The sequence below is a fragment of the Lathyrus oleraceus genome, chromosome 5 (genome assembly GCF_024323335.1).
Source record: "Lathyrus oleraceus cultivar Zhongwan6 chromosome 5, CAAS_Psat_ZW6_1.0, whole genome shotgun sequence".
NCBI classification, from domain to species: domain Eukaryota; kingdom Viridiplantae; phylum Streptophyta; class Magnoliopsida; order Fabales; family Fabaceae; genus Lathyrus; species Lathyrus oleraceus.
This window is the reverse complement of record NC_066583.1, coordinates 115,544,249-115,565,241: the sequence shown is the minus strand read 5'-3', so window position 1 is coordinate 115,565,241 and position 20,993 is coordinate 115,544,249. Positions and strand designations below refer to the sequence as shown.

The 20,993-nt window shown below is 34.9% G+C and overlaps 1 protein-coding gene across 1 annotated transcript; it reads right to left on the bottom strand.

Moving 5' to 3' along the window:
- Positions 1 to 11,869: 11,869 nt before the first annotated feature.
- LOC127079126 (60S ribosomal protein L17-2) lies at positions 11,870 to 12,608 on the bottom strand. Its single transcript, XM_051019550.1, has 2 exons — positions 12,525 to 12,608; positions 11,870 to 12,389 (listed from the first exon to the last, which is right to left on the bottom strand). The coding sequence occupies exons 1-2, from the start codon at positions 12,606 to 12,608 to the stop codon at positions 12,045 to 12,047; spliced, it is 429 nt and encodes a 142-aa protein (XP_050875507.1). The 3' UTR covers positions 11,870 to 12,044.
- Between the last annotated feature and the right edge of the window lie 8,385 nt (positions 12,609 to 20,993).

Here is a 20,993-nt window from a genome sequence, read left to right as displayed (position 1 = left end):
ATCACTCTCTTTTTACTTATTCCATTTTTAAGTCATATACCTTTGATATCTATGTTTGTATTATATATTATTCCTTCTTATTGTATTTCTTACTTATGTGTTATTATGATCCAAAGCGTTTTCGATGTCGTGTACATGAGTATGTACCCCATGATCCTTTGATAGAACCATATATTAGAGGATGTGGATTTGGAAATCTCCTCAACATTGTCTCGTACTCGGTGGAATACAAGTTCATTCTTGCTTTGTTGGAGAGGTGGAGACCCGAGACTCACACATTTCACCTTCCTATCGGTGAGTGTACCAACACACTTGAGGACGTATACATGTTATTAGGTCTCCGTATAGATGGAAAGGTCGTGAATGGTAGAGTTAACCAAGACAACTCTATCTGCAACGAATTATTGGGTGCCCCTTTGTGCGACGACCAAACTGAGGGATAGTCATCCGGTCAAGCAAGGGGGCAAGGTATAAATTTAAAATACCTTAAACAATATTATGCGAGTATAATATTGTTCGAAGAATCAACCGAGTACGAGAAAATAATTAAAGCTCGGTGTTATATTATGATTTTATTTGGTAATTTTTTATTTCCAGAAAGTACAGGTGATTTAGTAAATATTATGTATTTATCTTTGTTACGCAACATTAATAAGGTAAGCACATATAGTTGGGGTTCAGTTGTGTTGGCCCATCTATATAGTGCAATGTGTAAAACTAAAAAAAATAATACTTGTACGGTTTTTTCATGTCCGTATTTGCTACAAGCATGGGGTTGGTCAAGAATGCCGTCACTCGCCCCGATAAACGAGAACTCATTCATGTTCCCGTTTGCAATAAAGTAAGTCTAACACTTTACCATTTAATTAATTATATTTTATATTAAAATTAAATGACCACTCAAACATCCCATCATCAAAACACACAACCATTGTTTAACTATAGTACGCCCTAGGAACCATTGCTTCATTTCCAAAATGATTCAATGTCCCAATTTGGGAAACTATACCGTACCCAATCCACCCAACCCCATCAACCTAACTACGATGACATGGGCATCAAACTCCATTACGGAAGCGTCGTTGGCCAGAACCCCTCTGGATATTGGGAACAAATGATGATACATCTGTCAAATACAGCTGGAACTTCCGTCGGACCTTCACACCAGCCATCATTCGATCAAGTCAACACACAAAGACCTCAAACACCTCAAGAAAATCATGGAAGACCTCGGTGACAAACTAACGCACCTGGATGTGGAACGGGGGGCGTTTCGATCGGGCTGGTCATTAAATTTTTGTCAACCCATGTAACAATTATTACCACATGAATAATTTTTTTTACATTATTCTTTTTTATTTGATAAATAAAAAAAATTAAAAATTAAAAAAAAAATTAAAAAAAATTAAAATTAAAAAAATAAAATAAAATAATACAAGGGTGTATGCGCCAGATGAATTGACGCATACACCACATGCATCATGCAAGCGCCAGAGGCATTGGCGCCTCCTCATGAGGGCCAATGCATGCGCCAAGAGCATTGGCGCCTCCTCATGAGGAGCCCAATGCAGGCGCCAATGCCTTGGTGCCTTCTCTTGATGTTTAAGGGATGCGCCGGTTCATCTGGCGCATCCTCTTCTAAATGTGGTTATTTTGGTATTTTTTTTTTGAAATAATTGTTATTTTTGAATAATTTTTTAAAAAGTTGGTTATTTTTAAAAAAATCTCATAAATGTATATATTAGGGAATAAATTGAATCAGTAAGTGGAATATGAATGGAAACCGACTTATTGTAAGAGTTGTAATAAGGTAGGACACGTATGTAAAGAAAAAAGACAACAAGATAAAAAAATGGACAACAATAACTAACAAGGTACCTGAACAAGAAGTTGATAAGGTACCAACACAACCAGAAGGTGAATTGTACGAAGTAAGAAGAAATGAACGAAAAGTAGTGGGATCCTCCAACAAAAATAGAGGAAAAGAAACATGGATAGAAGGCACATCTAACGGAGAGAAGAAATAGTAGTAGGATGCAAAAATGGATTTGAGGTTCTTGGGATGCATGTATACACTATGAAGTTTAAAGTGAGTTCAGATTAATATCTACATTGTGAAGTTCTTAACACAAATGGGGAAAGATCTCACTAGATGACTGTGATATATGCACATAACCAATTAACACAGATAAAAGATCTATGCAGGGATATCAAAAGAATTGCTACTACTATCCAAAGGTTCTTAGATGGTGGTTGGATATTTTAACAATGTTTTAAAAATAAATGATAGAACAGGAGGGAACCATGTCCAAGAAGTTAAAGTGAGAGATCTAGAAGAAATGATGGAAGAGGTAGGCTTGTATGAACATGAAACTAAAGGGGAACATTATACCTGGTTAAACAGACACCTAAATGGTACAATATACTCTCGAATTGAAAGAGCAATCATCAACAGATAATGGTTTGTTGATTTCCCAAATTGTAACATAGAAATTCTGCATGCTCATATTTTTTTATCACAACCCTCTCAAGGTTAACCTACTAGGACATAAAGTTGAGATAAGAAGAGCATTTGCCTTCAAATTTTTGAATTGTGTGGTTGACAACCCCGAGTTCATGGAGGAGGTAAAAAAGGATTAGAATAGAGATCAAAATGGTAGGCCCATGTATAATGTCTAGAGAAAATTGATTAGACTCTAACCAATATTACATAGGCTGAATAAATAGGTGACAAACACAGTAAAAAATATACCAGATATCAGGTTGCAATTGGAAAAATATCAATAGGATAGCATATGATATGTTCAACACATATCATATCAAAGAAGTTCAACATTAGACTGGAAATCTTATACAATTCACTTAGATAGAAGAACAAATTCGGGTGTAGAAGCCAAAGTTAAACTGGTCGAAGCTTGGAGATAGAAATACATCATACTTGCATGCTACCATTAAAAGGAAAAACAAAAAATCTAGAATGTACAAGCTAGAGGATCCCAATAATAACAAAGAGATTAAAAAAGAAGTCATGAGATTTTACAGAGAGTTAATTGGTACAGTTGTTCAAAGAACCAAACAGATAGATATTGTTGCTTCAAAAGATGGAGCTCAACTTCAAGATATACATAGAAATCCTTATCCAACTTGTTACTGACCAGGAGATATGGACAATCTTGAAGGGGATTGGTGATACAAAAGCACCTGGAATTGATGAGTATAATGATAAACTCTTCAAGAAAACTTGGAATATTAGTGATGGTGATGTGAAGTAAGCTATACAAGATTTCTTTCTCAACAATAGGTTGTACCCTGTAGTAAACTGTGTATTGGTAACCCTCATTCCTAAGAAGTCTGGTGAAATAACAATGAAGGATATGAGACATATAGCATGTTGCAATACTGTGTATAAAATCATATCAAAGGTCTTAACATCAAGATTGAGTAAGGTGATTAATATAGTGGTTGATGAAAGCTAATCTTCCTTTGTTCGAGGTAAAGTGATTCATGAAAATATTATCATTGCTCATGAATTATTGAGAGGGTACAATAGAAAGCATATATATCCTAGATGTACCAATCAAATGGACTTACAAAATGCCTATGATACAGTGGAATGAAGTTCTCTAGAAGGAATCATAAGAGAAATGAACTTTCCCCCTTATCTCATTAGGTGGATTATGGTATGTATTAGCTATGTATGTTATAAATACATGATTAATGGGCAATATAGTGCCTTTCTGAAAGCAAGAGGAGGCTTAAGGAAGGGGGATCTGTCATACCCTAATTTTTAACCATAACAACCCACATATCATTTGCATCCTTGCATATAAACAAGATCACATCTTTGTCCTCTCCCTCTCATATTTGGGGTTTGCCTTGTACAAGGATTGTCAAGCACCTCTTTTGTTAGTGTTTTACCTTTGTGTTTATATGTTTATTGATTATCTAACCACTAATCAAAATAGCAAAAATATGTCTTGTTTTCTTTAAGTTTATTGTGCAAGGTAGGGTTTTTCATCAAGAGCATCAAGCATGGTTCCTCAGCTAGGGTTTGTGTTGATTCCTCAAGTCAAAATGTGTTCAATAATTGATTCTCAATGGGCTATCTCTCAAAACATGACCTCTAAGGATCTCAAGCATCTTTCAAGCTCATTTTGGTCAAGAATACCTCAAAGTTTGGTTGCTTATTTCTCAAGAGAAGTCAAAGGTTCATGTGTTTATTTCCATGCCTTCTTCAACAAGTTACCTCAAACTTTGAGAAATTTAATTAAGATATATTCAAGGAAACTTATTTTGAGTTCATATGATCATCCATGCACCTTGGAATGCAAGAAAAGTTCAAGTGCACAAGTTTATTCCAAGAGGTTTGACCAAAAAGTCAATATTTTGAAGTCCAAGTTCAAAGGATCACAAACCCTTCAATTCTCAACATTTTAGAATGCTTCCTTTTGAGTAAGACTATTCTCAATATACTCTATAAATTCTCTTTACATGACAAGAGACAATTATGCTTGGAGGATCATCAAAAGTTTGAAGACATTATAGGTTATTTGTTGACTTGGTGAAATTTGACCTATTTTCAAGTGACTTTTTCTCAACTTTCAAGGATTATAACTTCTTTAATTTTTAACATTTGAGGCTTATTTTTTTTTCATAATATCATTTATGATGCCTTCTACAAGTTTGCTTCAAGGATCAAAGTTAAACTATGCTTGGAAGGCAATGAAATTCTTTGAGACATTACAGGTCATTCTCAACCATTTGGAACTTAGAATTTTCTAAGTTACATTACCAGTTTTTCGTGCCAACTTCAACATATCATAACTTTGTGCTCAAGCACCCAAGTGCAACCTTTCTTAGAATATTGTGATCTTTGATATTATGACAACAAATTGCAAGAAGAATGGGATCAAAAAGCCTCTTGAGCAAGATGCCCCATTGAGTTGAACATGGTGACTTGGAATTGAAGAAGTCACAATGATCTGAAATTTGAACTTCACTAATCTCAATTTCAAGCCAAATTACCACACGTTTGGGACCTAAACATGTTTAATCAAGTCTCCAGAAGTTAATTGACTCTTAAAACACATGATTTGGATGAGTTTCGATGGATTGAAATCACATTTTCCACACATTCTGATCAAATTCGTTTTGCACGAATTGAGCGTCATTATACACGTATTTGGATCCTAACACATTTCCTATAAATAGAGGAAGCTACAATATTCATTTCCAAGCTTTTGAGAGCCAAGAAACCCCTGCTTAAGTCTGAAATTTTTCTAGATAATTGAGCTATCGTGTTTTAAATTCCAACTTGTTTCAAACCAATTTCTTGATTCCATTAGCATCTTCAGTCTTCTCTAAAGCTTTTGTAACAATTCCCAAGCTCTAGGACCTTTTGAAGCGCTTTGACCAGATCGAGCTTTATCAACTTTTGATCATCATTTGGACAAGGTAGTTCTGAGCATCATTTGAACTCAAACAAGTTACCATAATGTAATCCTTCACTCTATGATGTTTTCCCCTAACTTATCTAGTGTTGATTGATCGTATTCATCATTTAGTTTTATTTTTCGTGGCTTTCTTGCTTTTGAAACATCTCTGAAATTCCCCATGCTCGGTTTAGATAAATGAATTTGGAGCATGAAGTTGAATTCGTGATGAGAAGGTGATCACATTGGTTGTGGTCTCGTGTTCTAAATTTGACAAACAATGAAACTCCAGTGAGGGATCACCGAGGAAGATGACCGAAGTTTATCTCAGGTCATCTGAGTTTGCTTACATGTTCGACATTTGAAATATTCTAATTGGTCCAATTTAAATGCAATCCCGTGTTTCATTTTTGCTAATTTCCTTTGTGCGTCCTAGCTCGAGCGTTGTTGGATCTGCCACATCAATTAATGAGGCCAAATCCAACGCTCTATGTTTTGTCTGATTTTATTTCTTTTTCTTTTTTCATTTTAAATTGCATTTTCTTTTAAAATTCATAGAAATTTCATTTTACATCCAAAAAATCGCAAAATAATTTTGTAAAATTCTCTTTTATTTTTCTTCATTAGATTTTTATTTTTTCATATTTTATTTTATTGATTTTCTATTTTTTATTGATTTTATATTTTCTCCTTTACTTTAATTGGTTTAAAAATACTTTTATGCATTTTAAAATTCTGAAAATTTTATTTTATGCTTCTTATTTTATTTCCAACCTTCCATAATTTTCTTAGCCATTTATTTGGTGTTTTGAAGGGCTTTATGGATTTTCTCTTTTATTTCCCTTTTAAAATTCATTTTAAAAATATTTTTGATGCATTTTATTTTAACTTTTTGCATTTTATATTTGTTTGACCTTTATTGACTTCTGTTGGCCTTGGATCTTAGTTGATTTGATCATAAGTCTCATCAAACTCAATTGATCTTGGATGTTGATGGGGTGAAAACCCTAATCCACCAAAATGGATGAGTGATTTTGATGATGACTTGATCAAGCTTTTGATCCAATTTGGGTGTGATCTCTCTCGTCCTCTTTTTCTTTATCTCTTTCTTTTCCTCTTGATCAATTGGATGACTTGTGTCCATCTTGTTCATGATGTGTGGATTGGTGCTTGATGAAATTTCATCATTTCAAATCTACCTCCTGACTGATCATGTATCATTTAAGGTACTCTGGATTGATGCATAAGTTTGCCCTAAGCATCATGAAATATGGATTAATGTAATATGACACTCTCATAGCCTTTGTGCTTGATCTGTCCTTTTTTCTTTTTGCGTGGTGTAGCTTTAGGAGAATGATTTACATATAATTTCTCTAGCATGTATTAACACAAACATTATTATTGACCGACCTCAGATAGTTGTGACTTCTACATAAGTCTAATTACGATTGCTTAACATAGCCCTAAATTTGTCCTGAAAGTAATTCATTTTCATAAGTGAGATTGTAAGTCTCCTACTCATCATGGTATTGTGTGAAAAGTATTGTTTCCTTTTCACCTAAGAGAGCTAGTGGCATACTTGTTAATTTTATCCAAGTTAGAGTCCTTCTTATAGGTGATGTAAAGGTTCATTTTTCATACTTTTGGGTGAATAATTGAGTGTTCTCTAAAAAATGACCAAATTATATTTCATTTTTTATTACTAACATAAGTTACTAACATATTATTGTATTAACTTTACTTTAATGTCATTTATCTTATACTTTTATTTCTTGCTATTTACTTTATGCTTTTATTTTAGCATCTCATATCATATTATTTATTTAGCTTATGCTATTTGCTCTTTGTCCATTTGGACTTCTTTTTATTTATTTCAAAGACATTAATAAAGGAAAAACTTAAAAAAAATTGGTTCTCTTGATTCATGGACTTAAGGTTACTATCCTTGGCACTGTTGTGGAATTATGGACTTAGAATTAGGATCTTGACCCTTGCTTTGGGAGTTTGAGATTTGAGACCTTGGGATTCATCTGATACCTTTGACTTTGGACTTATTTTGAAGACTTGGCTTGATTATTTTGGTTTCGTCTGAGACATGAATTATTTATTTGCTTATTTGGCTTGCTTGAGGCTTAATCCAAAGAAGGGAATTATCTTTTGACTTATGTCATAAAGCTTAATATCTCTTGGTTAAACTTTTCCTCCCTAGATTTTACTTTATGCTCTAGGATAGCTCTTCGGCTCCCCCTCTTATTTAATTTTCAAAATCTTCTCTCTTCTTTTTCAAAAACCTTCTTGTTTTCAAACTTGAACCACTTTCTCAATAAACCTTGACTTTTGTCAAGTGATTTTCAAAATATCTTCTTAATAAATGCTAATACATCTTAAGCATATTCAAACCAATTTTAAAAGACTTGAAAAAATACATAACTCATTCAAACTATTTTTTTCTCTTTGTGCACTTTTAATTTTAAAACCTTTTTTCTCAAAGCTTAGACATGATTCATTTTCACAGTTGAGATGTAATTCTCCTATCCCCATAATATTGATGATAATTCATTCCCACCTAAGAGAGCTAGTGGTATACTTTCTGATCTTTATCCAAGTTGAAGCCCTTCTTAGTGGTGATGCAAAGTTCTCATATTTGTGGGTGGCTAGTTAAGTGTTCTCCTTAATTTGAAAAAATGTATTCTTATTAAAAATGAATCAAAACAAGCATCTTTGTTATTTTTACCACGAACTACGAGGTTTTGAACCTCCATGTCATTTTATGGGTATGTAGGCACGAGGCTCATTAAGTCTTAGTAAACACAAAAATTATAAAAACATTTCTCTTCTCATCTCCCTAAATCATTTGCAAACAACACCATTTAAAGCCAAAATATACAAATTTTTCAAAGAGGTTCCTAAAGAGCACTATAGATGTTTAGGATTCTAATACCTTCCCTTTGCATAACCAACCCTGAGACCCTTATCTCTATTTTTATTAGTTTTGTTTTTAAAACTTCTTTGGGGTTTGTTAGTTCTTTTTCCCTTTCCTTTGGAAATAATAAAAGTGTGGTGACAACTTTTGCATTGTGAGTTAAGTTAATCAATAGCTTAATCTTTTTTTTTTACCGTTATAGTAAAGTGGCGACTCTACTGGGGAGTAATCCTTAGTGGATTTAGACTATCTTTATTTATATGTGTATATTATGTTTGTTATTGTTTATTCTGTCTGGTGCTTGGTGATCTTTGTAAGGTGAGATAATTCATATGCCCGAACTTGAGTGCTCTTATAATAGGAAGGTGGTATAGTCTTGTTTGGCTTATGTGGAGTTAATCCTTAATGAGCTGACTTGAGATCCCCCGCTCAGTGGAAGGCTGGAAGCCCCTTTGGGATTACTGATGTGTTATGAGTAATCGTGATTGACATTAATTTTTCCAACCTGAGAGCCTGAGAAGCTGAGGACCTTAGAACTATTAACCCATCTTGTCCTTTTAGGACGTAGTGCAGTGGCTATTCAGATGCAGTCTTGAATTAGTTATTATGTGATACTACACTCGGACGAGTTTCTCTTGAAAATATTATTGGTTGGCAAGTAGTCGTTTAAGCCAATAATATTCAAAAAATGAAATTATGATTTTGGGAACCTTTTTAGAACCTTGTTCTATAGGTGATTATTGTTGGTGTAAGCCCTAGAGGCCAATACTTTTAGTACTTGTATCAAATTATTTATTAATAATAAAAGGCTTTTTCTTTATTATGTTTGTTTAATAAAGTCCCTAGAATAGTTAGTCCATTTAATGTATCAAGTGTGACTTAATCATGAGATTCCATTAAACATAAGGACAATATTCTTAAAGTATCTGTAGTCGAGTTTTGTTGTAAAGTGGGAAAACATTAAAGCATTAAGACTATTATGTATCTAGACTGATGATCATATCTCATGGATCATGGATAAGGAGTTATCAAGTCTTAAACATAGGTATGAATATTAAGAGTAATATTTATACTGAATTGACCCGCAATGAGAATACTATATAGAATGTTATGCAAAGTGTCATAAGTTATTCTCATGGTGATAGTGGTGTATACCACCCTTCAACCTGAAACCACTATGGACCCTAGATGTAGAGTCGAGTGCCTTATTGTTGATCAAACGTTCTCCGTAATTGGGTGACCATAAAGACAGTTGATGGATACTCCACGAAGCATGCTGAGGGACACCCATCCTACGTAACAGGATAAATGTCTACGGGCCCAATATTGAACTGGACAAGGATGACACGGTCTATGCCTTGTGTTCAATATAGACATAAGGGCAAAAGGATAATTATTCACATAAGTATTGTCACAAAAGGATTTGTCAGATCACATGAAATTTTCGTGTCTTGGGTAGCAGTGATGTGTTGCTAGATACCTCTCACTGTTTATTATGTTAAATACGTGATTTAATATAATTGCTAATGTCGCGAAAACCTACAAGGTCACACACAAAAGGACGGATTGATGAGAGATAGAGTAACTAAGGAACACCGTAAGGTACGGTACACTTAAGTGAATTGTAGAACATCGTAAGGTACGGTGCACTTAAGTAGAATAGGAAATATGGTAAGGTACCACACGCTTAAGTAATTTTGGCATATCATAAGATATGAGCCAGATACACTTAAGTGGGTTTTTTAACTTGCAGCCCACACAAGTGGTTCTATAAATAGAACCCTTGTGTAGAAGCATTTGTGCAGTTGCAATTTCGTTTCTCTCTCTCTGTCTTTCTCACTCAAAGCCTTCATTTGTAGCAGCTAGCACTGAGATTGAAGGAATCCGTTCGTGTGGACTGAGTAGAGGCGTTGTCACCATTCAACGTTCGTGATCACTTCGTAGATCTGCATCAAAGGTTTCAATCGCCACAAGAGGTAACGATTCTATCACTAATCATGCTCATTCGTAAGGATCACTAAAGGAGAATTTTTTTAAATTCTGCTGCATTTTGGATCTCTCTTCTCCTTCAGTGGTATCAGAGCCACTTATGAAACCATGCATCTGATAGCTATTTATTTTTTGTATTTTCTGTACTAATATGATTAAAAGACAGAATGAATCAAAGAATAAACGAGTAATTAAATTTGGCATCATGTGTGTACGATTTGGATGATTGATGTTGACTATGTTTCGGAATCCAACGTTAGTATGGTGAAGCAGCGATACATCGATCGTCCATAGGTTACCTAATTGAGATAAATCAAGTTATATATATGATATAAGTAATTCTGATGCAAAATATGGTATATATGATATATTGTTTCTATTTCGTTCATTCAAACACTTAATGGTTGTTTTCCTTTGAGTGATCAATGGTCATTTGCTTCTTGATCCGACATTAGTATGGTGAAGCAATGACGTGTTAATCAATCATACTGAACTAACAATCGAGGTATGTTTGACGGTCTGAAATTAGTGCATTAGGGTTCATGACGGCACAAGGGTTGTGCTGTCAAAGAGTTATGCGATTAGGATTGTGACTGCGCAAGATTTGTGCTTTAAAGTATCAAGTGTTGATGCGAAAAACAAAATTTAATTTGGTTAACTCTGCGTAGTGTGATCGGTCGCCGAAATTTAATTTTGTTTTAATTAATTAACAAAATTTAAATTAATAATAATAATGTGTTTATTATTATTGTCTTGTGGTGATCGGTTATGGCCTTAGTTTTCCTTTATTTTGTTTTGGGATTTTAAAATACGACTTTTGTGTCGTGCCTCTCTTTTAATCTCTTAATGTAACTTCTTTTCTCATCTCACTCCCTCGTATGTAAAACGAGTTTCTTTTATGTAATGTAATGTTATGAAGAAAGAGAAGAATACAATATCAAAGGAGGACAACCTTGAAGATCTTGCTTGGAGAAGCTTAGATCGTTATTAGGTTAGCTTAGGTTCTCTCATTGGCTTGGGAGAACAATTGCGCTAGGGGCCATAGCTGTTTCATTATGTATGTTTATGCATGTGAATGTATGTTGTTGTATGTGAGAGACGATTTATATGATAAATAAGCCGGTGAGATCATTTTTTTTGTAAATTCCCTCAAATTAAATATTAAGTTTATGCTTTCTGTCATACCCCGATTTTGGTCCTGAATTTTTTTCATTTTCATTTTTCTTTTTTTTAGTATTGTCTTGATTTAAAAAGTTGGATGAATCAACTATTCCATTTTAACATGAAAGATAAAGACAATAAGTCTTAACTCTAGATCTTTGATCCACTCTATCATTGCTAGTAAGTAGGTTTTTTCACCATGAACCACTAAAAAATAGTTTATAAAACAGACATCACATAATGTCTGAAATTAAATCATTGTTATGACACACTTCATAGCACTGGCGCTGTTGTATGCTATTTAAAACAAACATATCAAAAACTTAGGTGGTGAATACGTGACACTGTCATGAATTGTTAGATAAAGACCAAAGTTTCAAAATTGACTCAATAATTCAAAACAGTATAAACCTTAACAGTTTGAAAGCTTTATCCTACAAATACTTCATACAACAAATAATGGAAGAAAGTAAAACATGGCAACAAAATTGTTCTCTTAAAATAAACCGAGTTCAAGACAAAGTGCCACTTGGTGGAGTTTAAGCCCTCTTCTTGCTAGAAGCCAACTGGGTCTCAGGCTCCTTCTTGACAGGTTCTTCCTTTTCAGATAGTACCAACTCTATGTGGCATGGGGATGACATGTAAGGGTTGATTCTTCCATGAGCTCTGTATGTTCGGCGTCTTTGCTTTTGTGCTTGATTGACTTGGATATGAGAAATATATAGAGCATCAACATCCAATCCTTTGACTTCGGCATTGCTCTCTGCATTCTTGAGCAAATCAAGGATGAATTTAGCAGATTTGGCAGGCCACCTTCCTTGTCCATTGGAGTGTCTGCTCTTGGCCTGGGCTGTTCTCCCAACACCGCCAACAAAGTTGCAAAACTACAACCTGCAAAACAACAGCACCCCACACATATACAAAAGCATCCAAAAACAGTGTTGTCAATTTATCTAGGGAAGATTCAATATAAGATATATTAGATTTCCGGATTGGTTGGACCATCATCAATGCCAAACGTGATCTGCAACATGGACGTTGATTGTGGAAAACTTCCTGTCCAAAACAGATCCAACATCTATCCATCTAACCTCCAACAGCATGATTCAAAGCCACAACCTGAATTCACCCTTACTAATTGGTTGGTTGACCTCCATTCAAAGCCACAATGTTGTGCTATAGCTGGTATCACAGAGTAGAAGAAGAAATCTATAAACCGAAGTTGCTCATGCTTTTACTAAATATTCACTGCAGTAAAAGATAAGGCAATTAGCCAAGGCAGTTAAAATTCGAAAATCCCAAAATGGAATGGAGACAAAATTCGAAGAAAAAGCACAGGTTCAAATTGCCTTTTCCAAGTCCAAGCATCAAAGAGACCGATCCAAACTGAGTCCACCAAAAGGACTTCGCAGAGATGCTTGTTTTAATCTACCTTACAACAACCCTAAACCCTAATCTGCAAGATATAAAAAGGGAGGTGAGGATGAAAAATGGGGAGGCGGACGAGAGACTAAAAAAACCCTAAATTCGGAGGCGAGAAAAAAACCCAGAAGAGAAACGAAAAACTCAGAGGCTTGCAAGCTCACCGCCACCGCAGGAATCATCATCGAAGGTGAGTTTCTATCCGTTTAAATCTCGTTAAAGCTTTTGTTCCTGGTTGCATGTAGAGTGAAGGTTTGAGGTTGGGTTGGAGAGACGGAAAGATTCGAGGCGCGATTGGGAAGGAGAGACGCGTTTGAGAGTTTTGGGTGAGATTAGTGTGAGCGATTGAGATTTAGTGAGAGTGATTGGGATTTGGTGAGAGCGAAAGGTTGAGGACGAGTGTTTGAGAGACGGAATGGTGAGCGAAGATTGGAGATGAACGATTGAGAAGAGAGAGAACGGGATTGAGGACGATGAAGGATTATTTCTGTTACTGTACATATTGTATTTTCTCATTTTATTTTTTAAACAAAACAAACATTTAAACCATTAAAAAGTTCACGTTTAGTCTTCCCTTGGTTTTTTTTATTAAATAGTATACATTAGTGTATTTGCTTTCCCAATTCATAATCCATTGGAAAACCCAACAGCCAGGCGGCTAGGGTTCATTTTTGATTCCTCCATCGTTTAATTAGTAGTCCAACATACCATTTTATTTTTTCTTTAATTTTGGTTTTAACCTATTCTGGTTTATATATTCCAGTTGTTATTAAAATTATAAATAATCATGAATGGCCTAGTGGAGAGAGAGTACTTTCATGGCCTTTAGTGGAGTGGGTTCGATACTTCGGGATAGCAAATCTTCATGTTTCTATTTTGTTATGCTTACTATTTTATTTAATTTTGTATATAACTTCTACTATTTATTTTATTTTAAATTTTTATCAATATTTAGTTGTTTGTATCTTTAAATGTTTACCTTTTAGATTTAGTTAATGGTTGAATTTCCGATATTTTTTTATTCGATTAGTCGATTTTTGTGTGTTAACTAATTTAGTTAGGTTATTAGTACCCATATCTATACTTTTACACGTGTAAATAATCATACTCAAATTTCATTCGATTTCAAAATCAATTTCCACTTTCCTCAATTTTAAAATACATTCCAAAAATAAATGTGAATCATTTCAAGATCATTTCACAAATCAAACATAATATTCAAACCCTTTTCTAAAACGTGAAGAAAAAGATTATCCTGGATGGAATATCCAGTTATAATCCCAAATATTAGGCTCAAGCTGTAAGAGCTTGCAAGCCGTAAATATTCATCTTCTCTTCCACACTTCAATATTCAAATCTTTTCTAAGTAAAACGTGAAGAAAAAGATTATCCTGGATGGAATATCCAGTTATAATCCCAAATATTAGGCTCAAGCTGTAAGAGCTTGCAAGCCGTGAATATTCGTCTTCTCTTCCACACTCCGATATTCAAATCTATTTTTAAAATAAAATGTGAAGAAAAGGATTATCCTGGATGGAATATCCAGTTATAATCCCGAATATTGGGCTCAAGCTGTAAGAGCTTGTAAGCGATAGATATTCGTCTTCCCTCCAAAACATCCGTAAATGTTCGAATCATTTTCTTAATAAAATGGGAAAGAAACAGACTGCCTGGGTGGAAGTCCAGACGTAGTCCCGAGTATTAGACTCAAGCTGTAAGAGCTTGCAAGTCACAAGTATTCGTCTTTCAAACTCCAAAATACCTAATTCCGATCTTAACCTCTTTCAATAAAGATGGAAATGGAACATGGTGTATACCGTGCACTCCTGAGATTAAGATTCGAGGTGGATGCCTCGCCTATCCTAGCTCTCGCCATCGCTTAAAATCGTCAATGCGGTTTCTTCAAACCCTTTCTCAATCAAACCTAAAAATACTTAATCTCTATTAAATACTTTTGCCAATGAAGATGGAAATGGAACATGGTGTATACCGTGCACTCCTGAGGCCAGGATTCGAGATGTATATCTCGCTCATCCAAGCTCTCGCCATCACTCAAAATACATCCAACCAATCAAACTCTTTTTCGCTGATGTGCGACTAATCAAAGAACCTTTTTCATAAATGAAAGATATATTGTCTTAAGTGATACAAAACAATGTTTCGGCCACGATTATTGAGTCGAGATAAGTGACGCTTTTCTGAATGTAGATTTATAAATCCGTTCGATGTGTGGTATGCGTCCACTCCTCATCTATTTTGGGTAAAACAATGTTTTCGTCGATTAATACAGTATAGCTTTCGCTAAAATCGACAAACAAACAAACATTTTTCTACCCAGAACTACGTAAGCCTTGATTTCTCTTTTGAGATACGTAGGAGCAGGATTTGTAAATCTTGTGAGGCCCATTAATAAAAAACTTAGGTTTAGTCCTTCGTTAAAAATCCAAAAACATTTCTTCTCTCTTCTATTCTTTCTCTCCCTCATTATAACTTGAGAAGACTAACATAAGCTAACATTCAAAACGAAACTAACTTAATGGTTCCCGTTGAGTACAACGGACGTGAGGGGTGCTAATACCTTCCCCTTGCGTAATCGACTCCCGAACCCTGATATTGGTTGCGACGACCATAATCATTGTCGTTCTGTCTTGGGTTTTATCGATATTTACCCTTTCCTTTTTAGGAATAAATAAAGTTCGGTGGCGACTCTGTTCAGTCCATCATTGCGAGCGTGCGATTGCGCTTCGCTTAAAGTCGTGCTCTCATTTTTCGAGGTGCGACACTTTCCATGTTTTAACACTCATCAAGACTAGTATCGAATAATGTAGGTTTCGCCTACGCGAGGTGCATGTTCTATATTAGTAAGGTGCGATGGGATAATTGTAATATCCAATTGCTAAAAGAATGGGTCAAACTTAACTAAACAAATTATAATAGGATTATATATGTTTAGAAGCAAGAGTTGGAAAAGATCCATGTGATGGATTGGAATAAGGAGTTATTCATCCAACTAAAATATTCGAGAGTTGTATTAGATACAATTGGAAGAAGTCCCTACCCAAATAACCTAGTTTTGTGTGATCCGCCTACGCGGACTTAAAACAAAGTGAAATGTGGATCTCGACCCACTAGAAAATCTTCCAACGGGATTTTCCGAATCAAATGGTGAGGGTCATTTATTTTGAGTAAAATAGTGGGAGCATATTTAATTAAAGGCCTAATTAAATATGTTATTGATACTTATATTTTCATTATTTTCATATAGATTACCATGACAACAAACACCTCTAACAACATTTTACGATCAATCCTTGATAAGGAAAAATTGTCTGGGGAAAATTTTCTGGATTGACACCGAAATTTGAGGATTGTCCTCAAACATGATAGAAAGTTGTATGTCTTGGAGAAACCTGTTCCTGAAGAGGAACCTCCTAGTTCTGCACCTAAGGCAGAAATATATTCTTATAAGAAGCATATCGATGATGCCAATGAAACTGCTTGCCTCATGCTAGCTACTATGAACTCAGAGTTGCAAAAGTAACATGAGAACATGGCAGCGTTCGATATGATCGATCACATGAAGATGCTCTATCAAGAGTAGGCAAGGCATGAAAGGTTTGAAGTTTCAAAAGCCCTTTTTCAAGGCAAGTTAGCTGAGGGAGCCCCTATAGGTCCCCATGTGCTCAAGATGATTGGGTATGTGGAAAACCTTGAGAGGTTGGGTTTTCCCATCGGAAAGAAACTTGCGACTGATTTGATCTTGCAATCGTTTCCAGATAGATTCAGTCAATTTGTCCTTAATTTCAATATGAATGATATGGAAAAATCTCTTCCTAAACTGGTAGCCATGTTAAGAACTGCTGAGCAGAATCTGAAGTCAAAAGGGAAGTCCATTCTGATGATCGGAAATGGAAAGAGATAGAACAAAAGACCCACCAAGCAGGCTGATAAAGGGAAAGGCAAGGAAGTTGCCAAACCCAAACCCACTGCTCCTGCTTTAAAGCCTAGTGGAGGCATAGCAAAGGAAAACACCTGCTTCCATTGCGGTAAGACCGGATAGTGGAAGAGAAACTGCCCAAAGTACATGGAAGATAAGAAGAATGGAGTAGAGACTTCAACTTCAGGTATTTTTGTTATTGAAATTAATTTATCTACTTCTGCATATGGGTATTAGATACTGGACGCGGTTCTCACATTTGTACCAATGTGCAAGGGCTAAAAAGGAGTAGAGATTTGGCAAAAGGTGAAGTTGACCTACGAGTTGGCAATGGAGCAAAGGTTGTTGCTTTAGCCGTAGGAACTTATGTATTGACTTTACCTAGTTGTTTAATAATTCAGTTAGAGAACTGTTATTATGTACCTGCAATTAGCAGAAATATTATTTTTGTTTCTTGTTTAGACAAGTTTGGTTTTTCATTTATAATAAAGAACAATTGTTGCTCAATTTATTTGAATGATATATTCTATGCTACTGCACAAATGAACAATGGACTATATGTCCTTGATCTTGAAATGCCTATTTATAACATTAATACTAAAAGGATGAAACCTAATGAGTTAAATCCAACTTACCTTTGGCATTGTCGATTAGGCCACATAAATGAGAAATGCATTTCCAAACTCCATAAAGATGGATTCTTGGACTCTTTTGATTATGAATCATATGAGACATGCAGATCTTTTTTAATTGGAAAGATGACAAAGTCTCCATTCACAGGAAAAGGTGAAAGAGCTAATGATATTTTGGCCCTCATACATACTGATGTATGTGGACCACTGAACATACCAGCTAGAGGAGGTTTTCAGTACTTTATCACATTTACTGATGATTTCAGTACATATGATTATGTGTATTTAATGAAACACAAATCAGAGTCCTTTGAAAAGTTCAAGGAATTCAAGAATGAAGTACAAAACCAACTAGGTAAGAATATTAAAACTCTTCGATCAGATCGAGGTGGTGAGTATTTAAGCCTAGAGTTTGATGACCATCTGAAAGAGTGTGGGTACCTATCCCAACTTACTCCTCCTGGAACACCCCAATGGAACGGTGTATCTGAGAGAAGAAATCGAACCTTGTTAGACATGGTCCGATCCATGATGAGTCACGCCGATCTTCCAAACTCCTTTTGGGGACATGCACTATTGACAACAGCTTACACACTTAACCGTGTTCCATCCAAAAAGGTTGAGAAGACACCATATGAGATATGGAGTGGTAAGAAACCACATATGTCTTACATGAAGATTTGGGGTTGCGAAGTTTATGTGAAACGACAAATTTCAACTAAGCTTGAGCCTAAATCTGAGAAATGCTTATTTGTGGGGTATCCTAAAGAAACAAGAGGGTATTACTTCTACAATCCTTTTGAGGGCAAAGTGTTTGTCGCTCGTTTTCCTAGAAAAGGATTTTATTTCCAAAGGAATTAGTGGGAAGAAAGTAGAGCTTGAAGAAATTCAAGAATCACAAAGCATTGATACACCTATGGAGGAATTAGAGCAGGAAACACAAGTAGTTAAGGAAGAGCAACCTGCTCAAGTAGAACAAGACCAACGTAGGTCAAGCAGGATACATCATCTACCTGAGAGATATGGATATCTCATAACTGATCAAGGTGATGTATTACTCATGGATCAAGATGAGCATGTGACCTACCAAGAGGTCGTAACTAGTCCCGAGTCTGAGAAGTGGCTAGAAGCCATGAAATCTGAAATGGATTCCATGTACACAAACCAAGTTTGGACCTTGGTAGAGCCTCCTGTAGGAGTTAACCATATAGGATGCAAGTGGGTCTTCAAAAAGAAGACTGACATGGATGGTAAGGTACATACCTATAAGGCAAGACTGGTTGCAAAAGGATATAAACAAATTCATGGGGTTGACTATGATGAAACCTTTTCACCAGTTGCAATGCTTAAATCTGTTCGGATTTTACTTGCTATTATAACACCCCAAATTTAATTAATTGATTAATTTGAATTATTTAGATTTTATATGATTAATTGGTGTTTTAAATTAATTGTGTATGATTGTGGGGGTAGGTATCCTTGAAATAGAAGTATGGAGGGAGTAAGAGTTTGATAGAGTTGTTGATAATTAATTAGAATTTTAATTAGTGATTGAAATAAATAGTGTTTTATTCGAATTAATAATTAAATAATAAAATAACTAGAATATGAGCATCTTAATTAAATAATGAAATTTAGTTATTTTACTTATTTAATGGGGATAATGAGAATTTTTAATAATTAGCCTATAACTATTTTATTTAATTGGTTGGAATAAAATAGAAGAGTAGAAATAGTAGGGAAAAAAAGAAGAATATTATTAGTATTATTTTATTAAAAGAATATTAGAGTCAATAGGGGTATGATGATAAGTGAGAGCAATGATGGAAGTTCCTAATTGAGGGGGATTAGGTTAATGATAAAAAAGTTAGTAAGAGAGTTAAAGGGTTTTCCGTAAAATCGAATTTTATGGTGAGAAGAGGAAAGGGTTAGGGCTAAAAGAAATATCCATTGTTAGAGCTTGAAGTGTGCATCTTGTAAAAATCTAAGGTAAGGGTGAGAACTTGTTCCAATAGTAAAGGGTATGATAGAAAGATAGAATGGAGGAACCTTTAACCTCCTTAGGGTTAGGTGTTTTGATTCATAATTTTGAACTGAGATTCTATGATGGTTATTATGTGATGATTATATGATGGATTTCATGTGCATTATATGCGTGTATTTTTGTATTTTGATGATTGAATCTATATTCACCATTGTTGCAATTTCGAAGGTTTTAGGCATAATCTTAAAAATGTAATTAAATAATTTAAGTGTGTTAAAACTGTAAATTAACTTTAGATAACTGTAGTATTACATGAGTTGCAATTTTCTGAACGTTTGTATTTTTACGGAATCTAAATCGGAGGTCCAGAAGGCCTCCAACAATGAAAAACGCAGAAAATACTGCATTATGTCCGTCACAATCGCGAGCTCTTTTTTTATGTTTTCCGGTCGAAATCGTTTTGGCCATAACATTTGATCCGTAAGTCCAAATCGAGTGTCGTTTGAAGCGTTGAATATCTGAAATTGAGGGCTATAACTTTGGTTCAGGGATAAAATAATTTTGGTGATTATTTCATGTATGTTTTTGGGGTTGAAGAAGATGTAAATTATGTTGGAAGTTTTAGAAAACAACGACTTTTTAGTAACGCCTTTGTACACGGTTTTGATCATAACTTTCAACTCGTGAATCATTTTGGGTTGGAATTTGAAGCATTATAAAGATGAATCTAATAGATATAATATGATGGTGATAAGTGAATTAATTGGGTATTATTTCTATGCCTACTGTGTTGGTGAAGTTTTTGTTCATACGTTCGGTTGAAGAATTGTCGGCACATCCCGACGATTTTAGATCATAACTTTCATTTCGTAAGTCCGATTTTGATGGAGTTTGAAGCGTTAGAAATCTAACGCTCATACCTAAAACATGGTAGTGATTGTTGAGATGTTTTAATAATATTCACATGCCTACTGTATTAATAAATATATTGGTTTATACGCTTGGTTGATGAATCATTGCATTGTTGTAATATCATTGTGTGATAATTATGTTGTTATGTAGATGATGTTAAGATGTTGATGAGTTGCTATTGTTTGTTGATATTATTCATGTGGTAACATGAATTGGTTGTTGCATAATGAATGGTGTGATGCATAAATGATGAGATATGTGTGGGGATCCTTTAGGTGAACCTTATTGTGTTAATGCATGTTATTTGAGAGTCATGCATCTTGATGTATGGGCTTCAGTCCAATTTTGGTGAGCCTCGATTCTATTATGATGAATCGGGTGCGAGTAGCTAATTCCTATTATGGGGGATTAGTGAAGCTTTACCTATGGTGATGGTAGCGATTTTGGTGTTCTCCGGTTCCAAGAGGGAATCGATCCTATGATGGGGATCATGGAGTGAGATGAACCTGGGTGTTCATATTTGGTACCACATGCATGTCGAGTCGGTGTTGAGTACATTGCATAAGTGTTGCATGTGTATTGATTGTTATTGATGTGTTGT

Excerpts from the sequence above, each read along its gene's own strand:
- LOC127079126 (XM_051019550.1), bottom strand. The coding sequence starts at position 12,608 with ATGCTGTTGGAGGTTAGATGGATAGATGTTGGATCTGTTTTGGACAGG. Across the intron at positions 12,390-12,524 it reads ACGTCCATGTTGCAGATCAC|TTTTGCAACTTTGTTGGCGG; the intron begins GTTTGGCATTGA and ends TGCAGGTTGTAG.